This window comes from Hoplias malabaricus, chromosome 5, assembly GCF_029633855.1.
Source record: "Hoplias malabaricus isolate fHopMal1 chromosome 5, fHopMal1.hap1, whole genome shotgun sequence".
Taxonomy (NCBI): domain Eukaryota; kingdom Metazoa; phylum Chordata; class Actinopteri; order Characiformes; family Erythrinidae; genus Hoplias; species Hoplias malabaricus.
Genome location: NC_089804.1, coordinates 11,322,086 through 11,346,587, shown reverse-complemented (window position 1 = coordinate 11,346,587; position 24,502 = coordinate 11,322,086). Strand labels below are relative to the sequence as shown.

The following is a 24,502-nucleotide window of genomic DNA, read 5'->3' as shown; positions in this document are numbered from 1 at the left end:
TTTCACAAAGTGGCAAATTTCAGTGTTTCACCTGACATCTACTCAACTGTTGATCTGTGGAAAGGTCCATTGCTGAATCCATAACCTCCAACACTTACATCAGCTCTTTTTTCAGTCATTATAAATAAGGCATTTTAAATCACTAGGACAGGACACTAGAAAAGAGCAGATAAGAAACCACTGCTTTGTGCTCTTGCTAAAGCCATGTAGCTCAGCATGCTTGTCGTTAATACGAGTGGGCTTTTTTGGCTCATTAACACTGGACAAACATTGAAATACTGACCATTAGAACTCCCACATGAGCCAGATCTCAGATGAAGCAGGGTGCACAGTAAGGGAAAGAGAAAGCATTAAACTAGAACACCTTCTATCTAACATGACGGAGAGTTTAAATTAAAGCAGAGACCGTTCCTTTAGGGCCTCAGCGAAAAGCACGTAAGATCTGGGCATATTTTCCCCACTCTTAGTATATAATACCATATAAAATTCAGTATTTGTACCATACAGGATGCCAAATAAATCAAAATCCAAGCACAACACATTCAATAAAGAAAGAATTTAATAACATACATACATTTTCTCAAACTTTTTCCAAGTCAAACTTATTTATAGAAATAGCCCAAAAGACACAATGAAAAAAGGCAGGATTCACTTCTACTGTAAGACTGAGGTTGTAAAAAAAGCATCAAAAAGACTGTTCTTCTTTCCTAAATTCCTAAGCTGCTGGATGTGTAATATTAATCAGCACTGAGCCTGCAGAACTTTCATCTCTTCTCGAGAGTCCTTCCCACATCAAAGCCACAAAATACCTTGTTGGACACTGCAGTGGTCGCGCACTTAAACGTTAAAACTCTTACAGACCAGGATGTGTTTTAAAAAAGAAATTCCAACAATTTGTTAAACATCTCTGCAGAGATCAGTTGTTGAGATGGAAACAAAGTCAGTGAAAGTATTGTGGTGTACGGTAGAGGAACATACTCAAGGTTTGTTTTACTGTGTTGGTGATAGAAACCAGGCATCTAGGTTCCTACAACACATACCATTTAAAATGTTTTAGAGAACATGTACATTTCTTTATAAAATAGATTACAATCTACTTTATGCCAAATTCTAATCTGAAAACTATGGAAAAAAAACAAATATCTCAGGCATCATGCAGTGTATTCATGATTAAATAACAAAATTATCACTGGCTCCCATCACTGCTGTGAACATTTTTGAATCCATGTTTCTATAAAACAGAGCATTTCACCTCAAACCATTCTCAAGATCATTGTTTACATATAACCATTCAATTATACTTTGTTTTTTGTTCAAAATTCCCTTGAACAGAGCACACTTTATTTACAGAGGCTGCTGGAGGGAACCTGGCAGGAGAGTCATTGCCAGCGGCCTAACTCGAGATTTAGAAGCTCTCCAGAAGATCCATAATCCTTTTCTGCTCGCTCTGCCGGAACTCCTCATCCTTACCGTCGCCGATGCTTTCTGCATATTCTGCAAAACAGAGGATAGGCTGTTCAGTCGGCAGGTCACATTCATTTACGAAATAAAATGCATTTAAATCTGCTCCAGTGCAATTCTACAAGAACACACAGCCTAATTCATATAGTGAAAAAGTTCAGACACTTTGTCTAAACTTGCTTTTACAAATCCCATTTGTTGGATGGGCATTTTATAATATGCAATACCAAATATCTGTGTTTCTTCGCCTTGAAGCTTTGTTTTAACAGAAAAAAATATGCTCATCAACTGATAACATTTAAAATATGAAATAAAAAAGAGGCACGGGGGCTCGTGGCTCACAGCAAAGAGGACAAAAATAACATTTCTCAGCACAAAACTGCAAAAAGTTTGGTCTTCCGTAATCCAGCATACATAAAAAAATAAAAAAATAAAAAATCTAGAGATGTAGCAGTCAGCTGTGGGGCAGCTGGAAATCACTGTTGTATGTATGAGACCTTCAAACCCTCAGATGGCACTGCATGAGAAACTGTCAAGCTATTGTCCACAACCATATCAAGGAATGCACCATGAAACTCAATCGCATAATGAACTGCAGATCATCTGAGACGAGCTAGAACTCAAAAACCCCAGAAGTTTCTGTATAGAACTGGTTTTCTATAGTGTCCAGGGTGTTCCTGTCAAGGCCAACGACTCTGGGCTGCATCCATACACACTGTGACCCTGATGAGGATTAAGTGTTTACAAAATAGTTCAATAAATGAATGATCTGAGTCAGTGAAAGCATTACAAATCTTTTCTACATTCCTTTTATTTAATTAATTAAACTGTTACGATTTTAAATATTTAATATAAAATGTGCACAAGCCTCAGTGTGTTTCAGGTGCGTTCTGTCCATTCTCACATTTTCCCCCACATCCTCATTCCTACTCCAACTCTCTTTCTTGTCTCTCATGCTCTCTGAAGCTGGAAGGCTTGAAGCAGGCCCTCTCTCAATGCTGTGCTCTTTGAAGGCAGCTATTTGACAGTGTAATGGTGAGAGAGAAGAGGCAGGAGTGGAACAGAGACGTGTGTGTATTACTTTCTGAGTCCAACTCGTCCTCCTAGAGCGGTAGGAGAGGGATCAAACCGCTAAAGAAGGAAAGGTTAAATAAAAAAAGGCAGACTTGTATAGTGTGTCAAAAGAGGAGGGGGAGCAGCAGGGAGGTGGAGGGAGGGGGGTGGCTGCGGTAGAGAATTGAGTGTACTATATGCATACTTTATAAATGGAGAGAGGAGGAGGATAATCCCTGCTTGGGCTCAGAGGTGTTGGAAGCCTTTACACACCCAAGATATTTTATTACATAGCTCTAGGATGCATGCAAAAAAAAAAAATAGTGTGATGCCACCACCCACTTAGTAGAAAACAACACACAGATAATGACCAATCAAACACACACAATTTCACAGACCATTCACAGCAATAACGAGAGAGAAGCTGGACAGACTGCGACCAGAAGAGATTCCAGACGACTTGAAACGCAAAGTCTTATTAGCTGTAGGAAGTGAAAGAGGTCCTTATTATAAGCTCATTAATGCTCTGTTTTCCTGATAGCAGGGTTGTGAGGGCATATCTGCCTACAGTGTGTGCAGTGCATCAAATATGGTTCAGCTGTACGTGCTGCTACATTTGAGATATACCGACAAAGAGGGGTGGTTCCACCATTGGAAAACCCAATGTGCTGAACCATGATACACATAAAACAAAAAATAACAAATATTTAAAAACCGAACTATTTACTCTGTCTTCCCAGTATAGTGTCATACTTTGGCACTTAGACTTAATAAAGTAAAATAAAATGGTGCCATTCTATAAACCTAAAGTGGTACCCAAAAGTGTCCTCTCATAGCGGTACTAATCATACCGTGATATCTGCGTATTGTTAAACGGTCACTGGAAAAGAGCCGACCGGTGCGCGGCACTGCAAAGCTGGAGCTTGCAGACAAGAAAAAAAAATGACCTGTCTTTGTATTTGACGGGTCAGTGAATGGGTCTCTGCGCTTGACCCACACTGTGGTGCTGGAGGTTGCGCTGCTTGATGAAATCCAGCCTGAGGAGAGGGGAAAAAAAATAATAAAATAAAATAAAATAAAAATATGATCGCAATGACAGCAATCTGACCAGATGTGCCACACTCAGGACCCGGAAAATAGTGACAACTTGGCTTTCTGTGAAATGAGGGAACTTTGTGACTGCCTCTTTTAACTACTGTTAAAGTTTAAATGAAGTTTGACCCAGAACGATCCGGAAGCCACACGGTTTCATTCACCAGTGTCTAACTATCAAAGCTTTTATGTATGTTGTATGTCCATTGTTCAATATACTTCCTGAAGTATTCTCTAGCCTAAAAGGAGTTATTCAACCTGAGCCAGTCACACGGAATCTAATATGGTAAGTCTGTACTATACTATCTGTCATAAAGGAAAGGTCTCAAGCACAGTACAATATAGTCCAAATCCAGTTAACCTTAAGTGTAACTGGTGTTGTTGACATAATATTTCCTTGCAGTTGTTGAGAAAGTGTGTTTCACAAGGGTGTGGTTTTGTTGAAGCACTTGAACCATTTGTAATTGAATACATTTCCTAGTAGGCCAAAAGATTCCTGTTAAAGTACGCAGTTCATGGCCATGTCCAGCAACTACAGGGGTTGGACAATGAAACTGAAACACCTGTCATTTCAGTGTGGGAGGTTTCATGGCTAAACTGGACCAGCCTGGTGGCCAATCTTCATTAACTGCACATTGCTCCAGTAAGAGCAGAGTGTGAAGGTTCAGTTAGCAGAGGGTAAGAGCACAGTTTTGCTCAAAATATGGCGATGCACACAACATTATGGGTGACATACCAGAGTTCAAAAGAGGACAAATTGTTGGTGCACGTCTTGCTGGAGCATTTGTGACCAAGACAGCAAGCCTTTGTGATGTATCAAGAGCCACGGTATCCAGGGTAATGTCAGCATACCACCAAGTAGGACGAAACACATCCAACAGGATTAACTGTGGACGCAAGAGGAAGCTGTCTGAAAGGGATGTTCGGGTGCTGACCCGGATTGTATCCAAAAAACATAAAACCACGGCTGCCCAAATCACGGCAGAATTAAATGTGCACCTCCACTCTCCTGTTTCCACCAGAACTGTCCGTCAGGAGCTCCACAGGGTCAATACACACGGCCGGGCTGCTATAGCCAAACCTTTGGTCACTCATGCTAATGCCAAACGTTGGTTTCAATGGTGCAAGGAGTGCAGATCTTGGGCTGTGGACAATGTGAAACATGTATTGTTCTCTGATGAGTCCACCTTTACTGTTTTCCCCACATCCGGGAGAGTTACGGTGTGGAGAAGCCCCAAAGAAGCGTACCACCCAGACTGTTGCATGCCCAGAGTGAAGCATGGGGGTGGATCAGTGATGGTTTGGGCTGCCATATCATGGCAATCCCTTGGCCCATTACTTGTGCTAGATGGGCGCGTCACTGCCAAGGACTACCAAACCATTCTGGAGGACCATGTGCATCCAATGGTTCAAACATTGTGTCCTGAAGGCGGTGCCGTGTATCAGGACGACAATGCATCAATACACACAGCAAGACTAGTGAAAGATTAGTTTGATGAACATGAAAGTGAAGTTGAACATCTCCCATGGCCTGCACAGTCACCAGATCTAAATATTATTGAGCCACTTTGGGGTGTTTTGGAGGAGCGAGTCAGGAAACGTTTTCCTCCACCAGCATCACGTAGAGACCTGGCCACTATCCTGCAAGAAGAATGGCTTAAAATCCCTCTGACCACTGTGCAGGACTTGTATATGTCATTCCCAAGAGGAATTGATGCTGTATTGGCCGCAAAAGGAGGCCCTACACCATACTAATATATTATTGTGGTCTAAAACCAGGTGTTTCAGTTTCATTGTCCAACCCCTGTACATCCATCAGACTATTCAGCAAGAGTCAGAAGTCTACCTAAACTTAAATCTAAATCTCCAGTTCTTTTCGTTTACCATCAGCCATTAAATGCAGCATCCACTAGCAGCTGTGTCGGGAGAAGTATCCCTTTGACCGAAACAAACCCCTCAGCTAATGTCAATGCAAAAACAAAGCAAGGAGGGGGGGCAAGTTCCAACAGTGATGTTCTCCCACTGCTGTGCGCTGCCTGCAAGGCTGAGCTCTGTCCTGGCAGAGCTCCCTCTCCACAGGCCTGCTCAAGGCCACAGCTGCTACCAGACGGCAGGAGAAAATTTCAATTTATCACCACGGTGGCAGCAATTCCTCTGCTAAAGCAAGCCTCCCACACACAAGTTGCTCTCCAAAAGAATGAAGGAAGGAAAGAAAGAGAGGAAAAGGTGCCATCTGCTTGGAGGCAGTCTCAGCGCCCACACCACCATTTAAACTGTGCAATAAAGAGAACCTTTATTAAAACTTGACAGTGTGCTCTGAAAATTGCGGGGCCTTAATTCCACCACATAATGTTGGTATGTGTGGAATGAAACAAGGCGAGAAAAAAGGAGGAAAACTTGAAGCCACTTGTGAAGGACATTTCTGACAGCATTTTTATTTCTCATATATATATATTCATTTATAAACCAGACCTCCAGATTAGCAAGTAAGTAACAGAGAAAACCTCCAGGGGTTTAAGATCCTCTGAGAGGTCAGCGCAAAATATATTACCTTTTATTCCAATTTTGATGCCTGTAAACTTGAATAAAACATCCTTAAAACAGACAGAAGTGATGCTTGGACACAAAAGCTGAAATCCCTTATTTCACCTGTCAAAACCATGTGAGGAAATGGAGGAAAGAGACAAATGTGATGGATTCATGGTTCCACATACACCAAAAGAAAAAAAATAAATATATATGTTGTGCATGTTTTACAGACATGAACATCCACAGATTAAGGAATGTATTGCCGAAAGCTCAAATTTACGCCTTTTTCAAATAATTTCAGATGAAAAAGTCAGTCATCCAGGACAGAAGATTTGGGTCCCAAATTCTCCTTTAGTTTTGCGTTGGAGCTATGACAACACCGCTGAAAAACACTAGGAAAAATATGATGTCTACTAATAGTTAGCCACTTTGGCCAAGTAACTCCACAGAAAGAATATCAGAAATCTGTCCCAGAGCAGTCAAGTGATAAATAAATGTTGAGAACAGTGTGCAGTCAAAGGGGATAACAGTGTTTAATGAAGGGACTTTCTGGATAGGGGTTAAAATAAATAAATAAAACCAAAAATATAATTTCCATGGTACTCATTTACAAATAAAAATACACTTATTACACCATGGCTCTGAAATCCACTTGAAATGAATGTTAGAGTGGACGTAGTATTTTGAGTTTTGTTAAAACTCCAAGCTTTTAAAATCCAAAAACAAAAGAAGGGTTAATTAAAAGTGGAACATGTGAGAAAGTCATCCAAAATGACCAAGTAAATTCTTCAATATGATGTGTACTATTTACTTCAAAGCTGTCGTGTTTTTATATTAGTGGGGTTGTTCCCATCTGTAGGGGAGGTGGACAGATGTTCTGATCAGGAAGATGTTTTGCTGGCCTTCTCTGGTGGCCATTTTGCAGTCAGGGGCAGTTTAAACAAGAGCACAGACTTGAGCCTCCCCTTTTCATTAATCATTTATAACTGAGCTCTCTAAGCATGCTCAATGCAGGAAAAAACCAATGTCTGAGAAGGCGGCTTCAGAGGATGTTTGCTGAAACGAGGACTTAATTATATTCAAAGGCCCTGCTGCTGTTGTGTTTCATTTGCTTGATTATGTACAGAAGGCATGCAGACAGCAGAGGGCTATTTGCACCCATTCGTCCTGCAGCATAACCAGCGGGGAACGTATCTGTCTCCTAACAATGGAAATGTAATTTCTAGACTCTGCTAAAGTAGGCAAAATATACAACAAATGCCAAGCACATTTGCTGCTGAAATTTCTTAAAATTACTATAATAGCTCGACTGGATGAACAGAGGATGGTATTCATAAAGTTTCTCAAATCACAACTGCTGTACGGTCTACTGTTGTAACAAAAATCAAAATTATTTTTTGGTGCAATTCAAGCTGAAACATATTGCCGTTGTTCATGAACAGAGAGCAGACTCAGCATTGGAATAGTGACAGGGATGACTCTGTTATTCATATATTCAGAGGACTGGCTTGATCAATCGTGCCATCAGAAACATTATTAGCCACCAATTAGCATAACATAAATAGATGCTTATATGATTTTATTAATTGTTTACAACAGTAAGAATTGTCTAAAATATAACATGAAATATATTTTTCATTCATTTCTATTTGTAGATATTAAACGGTTTGTTCAATATGTTTCTCAGAAATACAGTGGAACCTCTACTAACGAACTTTCCAAGATACAAACCAGGCATTTGAATTTTTTTTGTCTCCACCAATGAACCATGGCTCTAGAAACGAACCCGAGCCTCCACCGAGCCGGCGGCTGGAAATGTCCCCTGACCCCAATAGGAGAGTCTCTCCCAGCGCCCAGACTTGAGTGAGCTTTTAAGATTAGCAAATTGTAGCTTTAGCAATTTAGCATTAGTGTAAATAGCAGACATCGAAATTCGTGCTAAATTAAGCTGTATCTACGCTTCGTCTCCCCACATTCACCCGCCTACTCTCCGTTATTCCACCCACCCCCCACCTCCCGTCATACAGCCAGTGCCTGTGTTACTCCTCCAGCCAGTCGTCACGTCTTCAAGGTAGTGATGTGTAACCACTTAAAAATGTATTATTACTTTTTTATTACTGTTTCCACTGTATTTCTTTTTTATTTTTAGTAACGCTACATGTATTTTTTTTACTAATTTGAGAGTGTTGTAAACATATATCAGTGCAAAAAGGGTGACTTTCGGGGTGGGGGTTGGAGTGCATTAATTGCTTTTCTATAATTTTTAAATGGGGAAAATTGACTCGAGAAACAAACTTTTCCACTTACGAACCGGGTCACGGAACGGATCAAATTCGTAGGTAGAGGTTCCACTGTACTTTACATGCATGACAGTGAGTTTTGGTAGGAATGCCACCATGTTATATTCATTCATTTATTATCTGTAACCGCTTATCCAGTTCAGGGTCGCGGTGGGTCCAGAGCCTACCTGGAATCATTGGGTGCAAGGTGGGAATACACCCTGGAGGGGGCGCCAGTCCTTCACAGGGCAACACACACACTCACACCTACACACACTTTTGAGTCACCAATCCACCTACCAATGTGAGTTTTTGGACTGTGGGAGGAAACCGGAGCACCAACTCCTCACAGACAGTCACCCGGAGCGGGAAACGAACCCACAACCTCCAGGTCCCTGAAGCTGTGTGACTGTGACACTACCTGCTGCACCACCGTACCGCCCTCACTATGTTACCATTAATCTTTAATTGTGAGAAACCTTTGATGTTGTGACATCATAGGGATTTAGTAAAAACATAAAAAGGCCAAGATTACGGAAATGTATATGAAGACAGGACTAAATGAAAGCCTCGCTTTGAAAAACAACACAAAAAGCTAGAAAAAGACAACACTGTGAAAATGCAGTGATGAAGAGACGAAGTCTCGACTCACCTCTCATAACGTGTCGTACAGTCTTCACTGAGCCCCCTCTCAAGTTCAGGATCTGATGAACTCTCTGCTGCAGCTGTAAGTGTAAAACAAACAGAGACACACATTTGTATTATGTCCACTTATACACTTGCACTTAGATGTCAACCAAACCAAGTTTTACGAACCAAGAAGCAGAATCCATAAGCGAGAAATTACCATTAGAAAAAGGGGAAGACTGCTTTTAATATTGAGAGCTTTAAAAACAGGTTTATAAACAGAATATTTACTTGTTATTTTATTTTCTATCAGCGCTGCACTCCTAGATTACGCTTCTCTAAATATTGTTTTAGTTCCAAAACCTCTGAGTTCCGCAGTCTTGCATTCTCTTCAAAAAGCTTCTGAGCTCCGGCTGTTTTTACTGAAAGGCGTGATCTAGTCAGCCATTGGCTGCTGGAGATAAGCCCTGCCCACAGAGTACATTCTACATGCCACGCTACGGCATATTTTACCTCTACCTCAAACTCAAAAACGACGTTTTGGGTTGAAAATTAGCGAGTAAATATGGAAATACTTTCTTTATCAACTTGTTTTTAAACCTCTCAATAATTATAACAGTCATCTCCTTTTTGAACTTTAATTTCTCGCTTATGGATTCTGCTATTTGGTTCTCAAATATTTTCGCCTTACTTTGACTCCATATCTAAGGCTTTGTGTGTAAGAGATTGTAAGAGATACAGTACGTGAAAGAGAAAAAGAGTTGTGTGTGTTTTAGAGATCGAGAGAGAGTGAGTGCATTTTTACCTGTGAGATTCCAGCGTTGCTGATTTCCACCATGATGTAACAGATGAGCTGTAAGACAAAGAGTCCAGCATCTAAACGGCGCAAATAAAACTCTTCCTCCATAGAGTCATCCAGGATTTCCCCTCGTCGCACCATTTCCTGAAGAATCAACAAGCACCTTCGTTAGAAAGATGTGCTGTGAGAAAAGCTGAGGTGCTACGGCTGGAAGATACATTTTGTTCATATTGCAATATCGACAGCAATTATTCTATCACAAACACCTCATGGATGGTCTTGAGCTGCAATCCCCCCTCCCCCTTGTGCATAATCTGCCCCTTAATTTAAGTGAATAATATATTTCTCAAAAAAAACTTTTAGATGCAGCCCATCTACTGGAGCCTTCAGGACCAGTCTCCACTCTAATCATCTGTTTGGGACTTAACTGGTGTGGAGACACGCGAGCGCACACACACACACAAACATCAATCTTAAGCACTCAGTCCATACGTCAATATCCCAGCCTTGTCAATACTCTCTAAACAGGAATTCATCACCATTAGAAAGCTTGCCAAGGTGTTTTCAGGCCAAAACAAAGCAGCCTGAGGCATAAAGCCACTCCATCATTTAATGGCACTGACAGCTAACATCTCCTCACTGGAGATGAGCTGCTGCTTCATTAAAGTTGAACACAAGAACTAAAAACCCACACCGGCATAAACACAAACCCTACACAGCTGTGGAGAACGTCTCATAAAAGCACAAGTATATACAATCATAAATAATTTTACAGTATAGAGTATCTGGGATGAGAGCAACTTATAAAAAGACCTCGCTGAACTGAAGCTTTCCAGTAGACTGAGGTCAGCTTAGCCGCGATGCTTGTTAAAAATGCATGGAGAGTGAGAGAGAGGAAAAAGTCAAGTAAGGCAAACTTAGCCACTAAATTCAAGGTCCTTTCCAGCCCTGCAGAAGATAGACGTAGACCCTGGTAAACATTCTAGACTGAACGCTTCTTTAAAAACGGCCTGGAATCAGCCCAAAATGTAGTGCAGTGAAATATATCGATAACAATTCCACTTGATACGCTTCATCCATTAATTATTGTGAAAAGGAATGGCAACATTACAAAGTGGTCAATCATTTACTGATTTTGACATTAAAGTGAAACTAATATTTACAAAGTATTCATGCTCTTGGTGTATTTCAGGTCAGTGATAATTTACCAATCACAACAAACTTTTTATCTAACCTGGTTTATAAATGACGGGGGGAAGGCTGTAATCAGCTGCACCCACACAGAGAGCTAAAGGATACGATACAATCAAAAGTAAAGGCTCAGGGATGAAAGTCTCCATGTTGCCGGAGCTGCCGGCGTTCCTTCAACACCTGGAGCGCTGCTCTGAAGGGAACATGACAGTTGGCATTTTTGCACTCTCTAATTGCTGCAAGTGACATGGCCCTCCCTCCAGGGAACACAAGCTTTCTCAGGCAGAGATGCAGTGTGTGTGTGGGGGGGGAGGGGGGGTACAGATATATACCATATTATGGGAACAAAAACCTGTCTACACTCCCATGTTACGTCTTTATTATGGGGGAAAAAATTATGTCACAATAACTACCCTCCTATATTTTACATCACTTTTGTGGTGAAGATATTTCTAAAGGTTAGTGTAAGGTAGGGTTTAGTGTGATGTTAGAATATGAGACACGGATATGAGAATTCATGGGCAAGTCTACCTGAAATTAAGGCATGACCCTACGTAATGACATGATAACGACAAGACAGGCTTTGTTTGATTGTGTGTGTGAGTGTGAGAGAGAGAGAGAGAGAGAGAGAGAGAGAGAGTGTGTGTGTGTGAGAAGTGCTGGGCAGGGGAAACAAGCTACACACAAGCCTGAGAACACAGACCAGCAGAGAGACAGTAGCGAGAGAGCATCACGAGAACAGCAAGACAGGAAAGGAAGAGCGTCCGTCATGCGCCACTGAGACCCAGTAGAGCTTTGCTGCTCTTCTCCAACAAAATCACTTTCTCTAATGAACTCCGCCTCCAAACATGGTTCTGCATGCCATCTGCTCATGCTGCAGTACAGCGAGGTAAACCTGCACAAAACTGAGGACAAATGGGTGATTCTTGGGTTTCTTGAGCTAAAAAAGAAGCTGTGATGTACAACCAATGTCAATACTATGTCCAAACACATGCAGACACTATAACTACATCTACCCACCCAGAAAAATAAGAATAGAGAGGAGAGAGAGAGTCAGAGTCTGAGACTTACTGGACCGCTGGCCACAGATGGCTGCAGAATTGTAACTACTTCCTGGGGGAAATTGTGTGAATGAGATTTTTCCCCATTTTTCAGAGGCAAAGCCTGCAGTTTAGTGGAAGTGGCTGCTTTGTATCCTTTAAAATCTAATGGCTGTAAATTCACTTAGTGTAGGAACAGGGACCTACAAGTGTATGATGACGATTACGGGCTCTAGCCACTTATCAAGCCATTACTACTTTAACTTTCTAAAAAATCTCAAAATCTGAGAAAGAGTGGGAGAAAAAAATCCCTCTGAAAAGCATTATTTTCTTCTCAAGAGACCTTGAGGCACATTGTGTCATGGGTTCCTGCTCCTTTCGACTGAGGCCTACTTTTGACTTGGACTTCTTTTAATGGGCTACAGGGGATCAAAATAGTTGCATAAGGCTTATGCAAACCCCAGGGAGTATGTGCACATGCGTGCGCGCACACACACACACACACACACACACACACACACACACACACACACCTTTCTCACACTCATTACGGGAAAAAGACAGAGAAGGAAAAGGAAAGCAGCAGAACAGGGCTTAGGCGAGTCAATTACGCCCAGCAGGGCCCAGGGGAAACAGGAAGCGATTTTTAGTCACTTTGTGTTGGAGAATCGCAGGTGTTTAATATGACAGTGGGGAAATGTTGTGAAATCTGTGCTTTTCTATCTCCCAAAGACTAAAATTAACTACACTGTTGCCGTCAGCACTTTCCCCACAGACTAATGCCATCCAAAAATATAAAGCACAAGAAAAGAACAACAGCCCAGTAGTTTCAGTCGTGTAGCGCACCACAAGAAACTGTGGAAAATTTCCAAGTTTTAAAACAAATTTTAAGTTGTTCTCTGCAGAAAGTGTCATCTGAGTCTGCAGCATTCAATCGATGCAATGTCTGAAATTTACTGTTTAAAGGACGACACCTTAAAAGGCAATGACTGAAATTTCAGCAAAATATACACTGAACAATACGTGGATTAGGATGCACTTGTACCAGCGCAACACACACACATTACCACTGTGTCACTGCAGCGCTGAGAATGACCCACCACCCAAAATCACACCTGTGAGGTCCCAACCACTGAAGTGTGGATAAGAAAGTATGCAGAGAAACAGGTGGACTACAGTCTGTAATTGGAGCACTACAAAGTGCTGTTGCATGGTCAGTGCAGCTGATAAAATGGACAATGAGTGTAGATATAGATAGTGATCGTTCAGTGTATAATAGTCACACAAATGTGAATCTGTAACATATATATTTATAATTTAAAAGAAAGTTGCTTCATCGAGGGCTGTCAAACGAAATGTCATGCGATTTACTGTTTAAAAACGTCCAACCTTGAAAACGCTGAATGTGGCACTCAATATTCCACCTCATCACACTCCACTCCATCACAACGTCCAATCAACTGGCCTGAAATACTCTGTTCTGAGTTTTTATTTCCAGTGAGTACAACTACATCCCGTACTCACTTAAAGAAAAACCCCAGAGTATTTCAGGGCTGTAGATTGGACGTAGTGATGGAGAGGAGTGTGATGAGGTGGAATATTAAGTGCCACATTCTGCCAGTAATCAACACATGATGGACATCTACTTTAAACAAAGGAGTCTAGAGTACTCTCCTGCAGTGATGTAGTGTTTTATGTTACATGTTAATTATAAAGATTCAGTTGATCTAGCTTTGGGGCATATCTAAATGTAATAATCAGGTTGATTTGATTAGAGCTGCAGTAAAACTCTACAGGATTATCACCAGGAGCAAAACTCATTAAAAATCACTTACACACTACAGCAGCAGATATTTTACACCTCGCTGAGATCTCAATTGAACGTTTCTAGAGGCTGCTGGACTTTCTTTGGAACCTAACTAATGTAAAATGTATAATTTACATATCTATTAATATTATTATTCTTTATTATATTTTAATTACTTTTATTTTATTAAATTACTAATTAATTTATTTACATATTTGTCCTATCTTACTTTTAATAAAAAAGTGTTAACATACAGTGGTTTGGAAGAGTTAAATGCTGATGATTCATTTGTGTGTTCATTTTTATTCATTTATGTATAAAAAAAAAACATTTTCAATGTTTCTATTCGCTGACCTCTTTTAAAATGTGCTACTGCAGAGGCCGTTATGCTTGGGTTGTGGTAAATGGCAGGGAACAACAGGACTGAGGAGAATCTGTGACTGCCATCTGCCTGTTTATATATAAAAAATAATAAAAACCCAGACAACCTGAAAGAAACAAGTGGCAGTGATAAGCCCCCGAACGCTGAAACACCGTCCACTGTAGAGGCAGGAACAAGCACAGGACCATGTCACACACACATTCACAAGAACATTGAAATCACTGGGGGAACTATACACTGTCAGACGTTTTGTCACAGTGGTGGTACCCTCAAGCGTACATATTTGTACCTTTAATTAGGGAATATAATTGTACCTTATTTTATTATAATTGTAGATTTTAAAATTGTGTTGATTTCATACGCCCCGTTTCATCTCCAGGACTTTTATTATGTTATTTTTTATATGTCACAGTTCTATATTGAAAGATTACAAACATGTATCTCTTTAAGGAACAAAACTGGACTTTTAAACACTGTTTGTACGTTTAGTCACCAACATGGTCCCTCCACAGTAGCTTTTTTTTCTGAGAGTATGAGGCTAGAGAGGATCCATGCTCTGATCCCTCAATCTCCTCAACTTCATCAATCTCTCAGCGCACGGCTCAATTACTGCAGCTCACACACTCACAGAGTTGTCCATAACAAAGTCCACACAGTGTGGCTTTTCAGAAGTTGCTGCAGCTCAGCAATCACCAACACCACTTACAGCTCCGGAACAACTTAAAGGCATAAAAGGAGGCCACAAAGAAAAGAAAAAGAATGAAAAGAAGACAGACAGAGAGAGAGAAATGGGGGGAAAACAGAGCGCACGAGAGACTGAGACAGAACGAAAGAATAAAAGAGTGCATTTCAGCCTGAAAGTGTTTTCCTGCAGAGAGCAGGTCTAATGTGATCAGGCTGCTGTAGACGGAGACAAGAGTGTAATGGCTCTGCAGCAGGACCTGTCAGCAGCAATAAGTGCAAAGAGGAACACAGACAAGAAACACAGTGCTCCTGATTATTTAACGCTCGTCACCATCAAAATAAATGAGCGAACGCCACAGAATAATTCCATGGCACTTCTCATCCCGTAATGCCTCGGGGCAAGTGACCCGTCCGCCCGCTTGATCACTCAGGGCAAGACAGAGCAATGGAGCTGAAAGTGCTTTCAGCAGAATTTGTACTTACACACTGCTGGACAATACTGCTGCCTTGGCACAAACACTCTGGGGTGAAATCTGAGCTAGGGGCCTTTGGGACCTTTATGATCTTTTTTTTTCTACTCTGAGATTTTAAACAGCTCAGTTCACAGTGCTGGAAGTAAGAGAAGTGCAGTTGTGAGCAAATAGAAGTTTACTAACAGAGAGTTCATTAATATTAGAAAAATACAGCTTAGATTTCCGTAAGTTCTACTATTTTTAAGTGTCGGTTACGGAGAAAAATGTGTAAACCTATCATTTTTAAATCCCTACCATGCCAATTCACTGGACAACAAGTGATACCAGACTCACTTCTGCCACAACATCTCCCTCAGCACACACCTACACTTCTGTCTGGAAGCAAAACTCTTCCACCTACTGATCAGCAACTAGACCAATAATGGGCAGTTCTCCTCCTCCATGCCACAGGGCATTCAGGTTTTAGTGGAAGTCCTAAACATACACACTCCTACGCTCAGCTCAAAAACACAGAGGGTGCTTAAAACCTTGCACACACAACAAGCTGTAGATTTCATGAAGCAACCAGGTCCTTTCTCATACAAAGTGCCACGACAGAAACACCAGGCACTGTGATAAATATCTTGTAACTGATTAATCAACTGATTATTTAATTGAGACCGGGATCATGTACCACAAATCTATAAACAAATCTGGTATCTCCATCAAGTTCACAAAAAGGTAGGGTGAACTGCACGCCTTAACTAGGGCTGGACAACATGATATATTTCTTAATTTTGGTCGACACGATATCATTCAGACATCAATATGAACGTTATAATCCACTGAAAAACTGGAAAAACAAACAAGACATCACCATCAAACATAAACCTACTGGCTTTATCGATATTAATATCTTTAAACTAAAATTTAAATTGAAGGCGCTGAACTGACAGTGCCCTGTAATGACCGTCAGTCAGTGACAAATGTTGTGAATAATGTATATTGATATTGAACAATACACAATGTGTATTCTGCAGAAGATGGTAGTTTAAAGCAGTAGGAACTGGAAAGCCAGCCTTGAGAAAAGATTTTGTGAGTTCATGTAAAGCCCACTCTGGGGCTGGACTAGTCTTGTCCTGGGGGTTGGGTTTGGGAGGAGGTCACTATTCACTATAACAAATGAGACCACGGATGAGATCTAAATTTAATCCATTGTGAATAAGTAATGTGTGTATTTATTATAGTCAGACAGTAATGAGATGAGATTTGAATTCAGTGTGAATCTGGACTGTTTGTATTTATTACAGTCTGACAGTAATAATAGTGAAGTGACCTTAATACAATATGAATTTGGAGTGTTTGTAGCTTTTACAGTTAGACAGTATTAACCGCAAAGCCTCTTTCTGTAACTGTCTCAAACTGGAGCTCTTTTTAACAACAATCCTAGTCCAGTCAAAGAGTGGAATAACAAAGCCTGCTAACAGATTGATGTTGGTGCTATAAAGTGTGTCCTGGGTTGAAATGAGAATGTGAACATATAGACTACAGCCTTTAGAAATGCGCATGGTAAATTGGAAAAATTGTACATTTTTTTTTTGGGCTATTCAACTCTCATAAGACAAATGCTTTCCCAGTAAACATTTAGCTGTTGATTCAACGTTAAAATAACGTAATGACTGCCATCTAATCAACGTTCTCTTAAGGTTGAAAATGAAAGTTGAAAAGACGTCCAAACAAAGACATTGAAAAGACGACTATTAGACGTATTTTGGACGTCCATTGACGTTATTAATTGGTCCCGAAATAAATTACTTGTATAAAACGCATTTTGGACGTCCACTGACGTTATTGATAGGTCACCACTTAACTAACTTAAGATGAATTTTGGACGTCCAATTAACGTTTAAAATAATGTCCTTGATGGACAGACTACTTTTAGACCTATTTTGAACGTCCAGGGACGTTTCTTGTTCACTGGGTTACCACCTCCTTTAGTAAAACTAATCCAGCGTCAATAGCGCTTACAGCTGGAAAGCAAGAAGTGGCTGGAGAGAGGCTGAGTGAAATGTTAAAGTCGTGCACTGGTGCTGAGTGGGGTGATGTGAGCTTCTGTTATCTCTGCATCATCTGTGTCACTCCCATCGCTCTGATCTGACCTCCAGCTCAGCAAGGTGAGAGGAGGAGCGGAGTGAGAGGGGGCGGGTAAATAAACGCCTGTGTCCGTGTTCTTACGTGCTTCTCTCCTTCAATCCTTTTGTCAGCGAGCTGAACGGCATCCAGGTACTTAAAATGCAGCTCCATCAGTCGGTCCACCTGCAGAGAGACACACACACACACACACACACACACAAATAACACCACTCAAACACAAGCCTACACGAGTATCCGGCCCAATTTTTACTTGGCTGATTATTCTCACACCAGGCTCAGCTGCAGCCACCTTGAGCTCCGTTGTTCTTTTGACAGTCCATGAAGTTCAACAAAATACCCTGAGACGTCTTTTCTTTTATATATATATATTTGGTGTTTAATATGGCACAGGGATAATCATGCTACACTCAGCGCTTTGCAAATGATTGAATGTACTATGCTAGGTGGCTATTTTTTGTGTCTTGAGCATGCAGTAAGTAAGAAGAGACAATATGGCATGTAATTTGTGCGATAAGAATCTCCGATTTAAACACAACAACATCAGACCATGAGATCTGAGACGAGAATGTGAAGAGCTGAAGGCGCTCTAATCTCGAAATACGACTTTTCTGGACAAACTTTACGATGTAGAGAACCATTTACAAATATGTAATTTAAGATGTGTTAGAACACCAGATGGGATAGAGGGTGTCAATTTACTCGGTTTCCTTATGAGTCGCTTTGCTAAGGGGCATTATCCATTCAGCCCATTCTATAGAGAACACAGGGAGAAGGGTCTGAGACAAAGCCCAGGACTCGACTGTACTATACACTTACTACAGGGTTGGACAATATTTGTTGTAAGAGTGAATTAGCTATGTCTTAGATATATATTTAAATATATGCTCTTTAAAACCAGCATGACCTGTGTATGTTGATCATGCACCGAAAAGATTGCTGCACAATGTGAATGTGTGTGTGTGTGTGTGTGTGTGTCTACCTTCTCGCAGTCATTCTCAGTGAATTTGCTGAGCAATCGGCTTCTCTGTTGGCCCTTCAGGTTCCTCAACATCGATGCCAGGATGGAGCAAACATGTTCTGGAAGAAGATATTTTTTAAACATTTTAAACTACTATAAAAACACTCCCATAGGCATAGGTTTCTAAAGAATCAAAAACAGGAGAATAAAAGCATCAGCTTAAGAACACGAGCTGATTTAAAACAGCTAAGGCAGCAAACATTTCTATTAATATTGAACATGATTTTTTTTTTTTTAACAAGCAAACCCAGTGAGAATTCCTGTACTTTCATCAGACAAATGCAAAACATAGCATTCTTACAGTTCATGTAAATAGAAGACAGTGATAGAGTCAGGACTCATTAGTGTCTTTGGGAGTGGTGCAAGACCAACTCCTCAGAGGAAAAAAGAGCTGTGAAACTACATTATTTCTATTTTTCTATTTGATGAGCCCTGGTGGGTGTCCAAGATTTGCTACGGTTTTGTTCCTCTTTGTATTGTAAATGTGCATATAACTAGCTGATCTCATATTTACGTGACAGCCACACTAGTTGTACATCATTCCTGTTTTAATTCAGTGAACAATGCAGAAAATACCCACAAACACAGACAAATAACCATTTCCAGAAAAGTGGGGATGCTGTGTAAAATGTAAAAATGTGCAAATAATTTAAACTCTGTTATTAATTGAAAAGAGTACAAAGAAATTGTCAGGTGTTGAAATGGAGAAATTTTCCTTTTGGAAAAATATATGTATATTTTGAATTTAATGCCAGCAACACAAGCAAAATACTCAGACATTTGGTCTAACAGTTCCTCTATGTACTAAAACAAACCAGAGCAAGGTTTCAACCATTTCACTCATTGTTCATTAAAGAAAAAGCCATTCTTAATGCCTTGAAACTGAGTTGTTCAATTTGCACTATATTAGGTCAAAGACATTACTCAGCACAAAGCAGATCAGTGGTGTTAATCAGAGGAGGAAACAGAGCGGTGGTGTTAATCAGAGGAGGAAACAGAGCGGTGGAGCTAATCAGAGGAGGAAACAGCGGTGGTGTTTATCAGAACAGGTAATCAGAACAGAGCAGTGCTGTTTATCAAAACAGGAAACAGAGCAGTGGTGTTAATCAGAGGAGGAAACAGCGGTGGTGTTAATCAGAACAGTTAACAGAGCAGTGGTGTTAATCAGAGGAGGAAACTGAGCAGTGGTGCTAATCAGAGGAGGAAACAGAGCAGTGGTGCTAATCTGAGATGGAAACAGAGCAGTGGTGCTAATCTGAGATGGAAACAGACCATTGGTGCTATTTCGAGGAGGAAACAGACCAGTGGTGCTAATCTGAGGAGGAAACAGACCAGTGGTGCTAATCCGAAGAGGAAACAGAGCAGCAGTGTTTATCAGAGGAGGAACCAGAGCAGTGGTGCAAATCAGAGAAAGAAACAAAGCAGTGGTGTTAATCAGGAGAGGAAATATATTAGTGTTGTTAATCAGAGGAGGAAACAGATTAGTGGTGTTAATCAGAGGAAGAAACAGAGCAGTGGTATTAATCAGAGGAGGAAACAGAGCAGTGGTGCAAATCAGAGAAAGAAACAGAGCAGTGGTGTTAATCAGGAGAGGAAATATATTAGTGGTGTTAATCAGAGGAGCAAACAGAGCAGTGGTGCTAAATCACAGGAGGAAACAGCAGTAGTGTTAATCAGAACAGGAAACAGAGCAGTGGTGTTAATCAGGAGAGGAAATATATTAGTGTTGTTAATCAGAGGAGGAAACAGATTAGTGGTGTTAATCAGAGGAGGAAACAGAGCAGTGGTGCTAAATCACAGGAGGAAACAGCAGTAGTGTTAATCAGAACAGGAAACAGAGCAGTGGTGTTAATCAGGAGAGGAAACAGATTAGTGGTGTTAATCAGAGGAGGAAACAGATTAGTGGTGTTAATCAGAGGAGGAAACAGAGCAGTGGTGCAAATCAGAGAAAGAAACAAAGCAGTGGTGTTAATCAGGAGAGGAAACAGATTAGTGGTGTTAATCAGAGGAGGAAACAGAGCAGTGGTATTAATCAGAGGAGGAAACAGAGCAGTGGTGCAAATCAGAGAAAGAAACAGAGCAGTGGTGTTAATCAGGAGAGGAAATATATTAGTGGTGTTAATCAGAGGAGGAAACAGAGCAGTGGTGCTAAATCACAGGAGGAAACAGCAGTAGTGTTAATCAGAACAGGAAACAGAGCAGTGGTGTTAATCAGGAGAGGAAATATATTAGTGTTGTTAATCAGAGGAGGAAACAGATTAGTGGTGTTAATCAGAGGAGGAAACAGAGCAGTGGTGCAAATCAGAGAAAGAAACAAAGCAGTGGTGTTAATCAGGAGAGGAAATATATTAGTGTTGTTAATCAGGAGAGGAAACAGATTAGTGGTGTTAATCAGAGGAAGAAACAGAGCAGTGGTATTAATCAGAGAAAGAAACAGAGCAGTGGTGTTAATCAGGAGAGGAAATATATTAGTGGTGTTAATCAGAGGAGGAAACAGAGCAGTGGTGCTAAATCACAGGAGGAAACAGCAGTAGTGTTAATCAGAACAGGAAACAGAGCAGTGGTGTTAATCAGGAGAGGAAATATATTAGTGTTGTTAATCAGAGGAGGAAACAGATTAGTGGTGTTAATCAGAGGAGGAAACAGAGCAGTGGTGCTAAATCACAGGAGGAAACAGCAGTAGTGTTAATCAGAACAGGAAACAGAGCAGTGGTGTTAATCAGGAGAGGAAACAGATTAGTGGTGTTAATCAGAGGAGGAAACAGATTAGTGGTGTTAATCAGAGGAGGAAACAGATTAGTGGTGTTAATCAGAGGAGGAAACAGATTAGTGGTGTTAATCAGAGGAGGAAACAGAGCAGTGGTATTAATCAGAGGAGGAAACCGTGCAGTGGTGTTAAATCACAGGAGGAAACAGCAGTAGTGTTAATCAGAACAGGAAACAGAGCAGTGGTGTTAATCAGAGGAGGAACCAGAGCAGTGGTGCTAATCAGAGGAGGAAACAGAGCAGTGGTGCTAATCAGAGGAGGAAACAGAGCAGTGGTGTTAAATCACAGGAGGAAACAGCAGTAGTGTTAATCAGAACAGGAAACAGAGCAGTGGGGAAAAGGAAGCTCCGTGTCAGCACTGTGAGTCAAGCAGTGGGACAGGGATAGAACATCACTACAGAACCAGAACACACTGAGAGAAGTAGGGAAAAAAAGACCACAGGGGCAGAGAGAGAGAGAGAGAGTGAGAGAGAAAAGAGGTGTGGGGGATAGACTTTCCTCACAGTAAAGGAGGCAGGTATTAGATAAGTGTGTTATCTCTGAGCTCTGCCCTTGGATATAAAGCAGGAGGCTGAGAGAGGGAATGAGAAGGAAGCAGAGAGAGAGAGAGAGAGAGAGAGAGAGAGAGAGAGAGAGAGAGAGAGAGATGCTAAGACTGTTGCTACAGCACCAGGTCTCCGTGGCAACAGGAGGAGAGGCCATTAGCTTCAGGCATGTGGGCATGTGGAAGCAGCTGTAGAGTGGGAGGGGGGTTGGTTGTGGGGTGGCTGTGTTTGCGCGTGTAGGACTGAGTTTGTGTATAATGTGGATGCTTTTAGCATCAGGTCTCTGCCACAGCTTCCACTCTCATTATATTCTCTATTAGAGCCGCTGACCCGTTCTAATGACACACATTTCACTGAGGATAATGGAGCACAAGCAGCTTTAATTCACACTCACTAGTACAGCACGCGACCAGTTTCCTGCTTTAAAAGAATCTGCTTACAGCAGACCTCCGCAGGCAGACGTTATCAATCAGATTCTACAACACTATTGTCTACAATGAAACAGAACACTTTGGAGCTTAAACGTTATTTAGTCTGGATTATTTACTAGGATTGGGGGAAACGTTCTTAAACACTTTGAGATTTGATTCTGAAAGACATAATTTTGATACATCAAACATCATCATCATATGTTTATGTGACACACAAAAAGGTGGAATAGGTACAGTGTCACATCAGTAGTAAGTAGAGGGCACAAAAACACGAGATAGACAATATAAACCAGCAAGTTTTAACATTTCACATGTGTAAACATCCCTCTCACCAGCGCAAATGTGAAAATCACAATCTCAGGCTCAAACTGTCTTTTTCTTGATTCTCAAAAGTTTATTACCCTCTTGAATTTAAAATTTCCCTCTTTTTCTCTTGAGAGGCTCTTTTTCTTGAGAGGAATGTGCACACTAGTTTTGAAATGGGTGGGTTTTGACAGTTTGGGGGCGGGGGCAGGACATTTTTTTTCCCCCTCAGTGAATGCTATTGGGGGCGGCACAGTGGTGCAGCAGGTAGTGTTTCAGTCACACAGCTCCAGGGGCCTGGAGGTTGTGGGTTTGATTCCCGCTCCGGGGGACTGTCTGTGAGGAGTTGGTGTGTTCTTCCCGTGTCCGTGTGGGTTTCCTCCGGGTGCTCCGGGTTCCTCCCACAGTCCAAAAAACAATTCACGTAGGTGAATTGGCGACTCAAAAGTGTCCGTGAGTGTGTGTGAATGTGTTAGTGTGTGTGTTGCCCTGTGAAGGACTGGCGCCCCCTCCAGGGTGTATTCCCGCCTTGCGCTCAATGATTCCAGGTAGACTCTGAACCCACCGTGACCCTGAATTGTATAAGCGGTTACAGATAATGAATGAATGAATGAATGAATGAATGCTATTGGCTGATGTTCTCTGACTGCCCGCCTCATACACTTTTATATAACAATCACACGCATGCACATACAAATGTTCACACACTAAATCAGTCCTGCTGCCCTTTTTACCTTAAACCTTAGTAAATTCAGAACCCCAGTAAACAGTGCTATGAGATAAAACACATAAATATGAATGAAATAACTATTTTTTACTTATAAATGTAATTTTGCATGAAAACATATTTGGTATCTTTAGGTTCCACACATTTTCTCTCACTGAGTTTTGAGTGAGAAATAATATCAAATCACAGCATACTTTTACCATTAACGACAAGTGCAATTTGAGAAGTTTTAGAGGAATTTATGTACCCTGGAACAGCTGAGCTTTAAAATAATCCCCTCATCTTGCAAACATAACCACAATCTCTGTTGATAATCCTTGGAACAAAAAAACAGAAGAATCAATTACCAAAAGCTTCACAGGGACACAAATATGGCCAATCCATTTTCAGCTCAAATAAGAGAACACAGTGAGACTTGATTAAATGTGATGGGGGCGATTAACCAAGCTCTTTCCATGCCATTTACTCAGATCATTGAACAATTACTAGGAATAATGCCAGTCTGTTTCATAGGGAGAACTTTAAATGGAATTATTATTATAAAAACGCACTCATTTTCTTTCTCCATTTACGATGATAACCTCTAATGGTAGCTTAGTGCTGTGGGTGGAGGTCCAAATGCAATCGCACATGTAGTCACTCATGCTCTTTCAGACACTAGCGCACGCACGCACGCACACACGCACGCACGCACGCACACACACACACACACACACACACACACACACACACACACACACACACACACACACACACACACACACACACACACACACACACACACACACACACACACACACACACACGACTGCTTTTAGCTGATCTTTTGCCATTTACATTAATCAACATCTTAAACTGTCCCGATTCCTGCAGTGCCTTAATGAAGCATTAGTCAAAGTGAATGACTTGTTGTTCGACTAAAACACAGATTAATGTCCATTAAAGTGAGTGTGAGTGTGAGTGTGTGTGTGTGTGTGTGTGTGTGTATTCATGTAAACAGAGAAGAGTTTGACAGAGACAAATCATCTAAGTTAAGGAGAGGGGAAATTCAGCTTAACACTATAGACATTACAATTAAGAATACACACACCCACACCCACACACACACATTGACAGTTAACAAGCAAACTGACTGTATTGGCTTTTGTTTCAGTAACAGTT

General features: G+C 41.0%; 1 protein-coding gene across 1 annotated transcript in view; it reads right to left on the bottom strand.

Annotated features, from left to right (window-relative positions):
• Window positions 1-541: 541 nt before the first annotated feature.
• ctnnbl1 (catenin, beta like 1) overlaps window positions 542-24,502 on the bottom strand; it is a 43,894-nt gene continuing 19,933 nt past the window's right edge. Inside the window, exons 12-16 of the mRNA XM_066671816.1 lie at window positions 18,530-18,627; window positions 17,632-17,712; window positions 9,847-9,984; window positions 9,067-9,139; window positions 542-1,494 (exon numbers count right to left, since the gene is read on the bottom strand). Coding sequence (XP_066527913.1) covers window positions 1,406-1,494; window positions 9,067-9,139; window positions 9,847-9,984; window positions 17,632-17,712; window positions 18,530-18,627 — 479 coding nt within the window. The 3' untranslated portion in view covers window positions 542-1,405. The remainder of the gene's footprint in view (window positions 1,495-9,066; window positions 9,140-9,846; window positions 9,985-17,631; window positions 17,713-18,529; window positions 18,628-24,502) is intronic.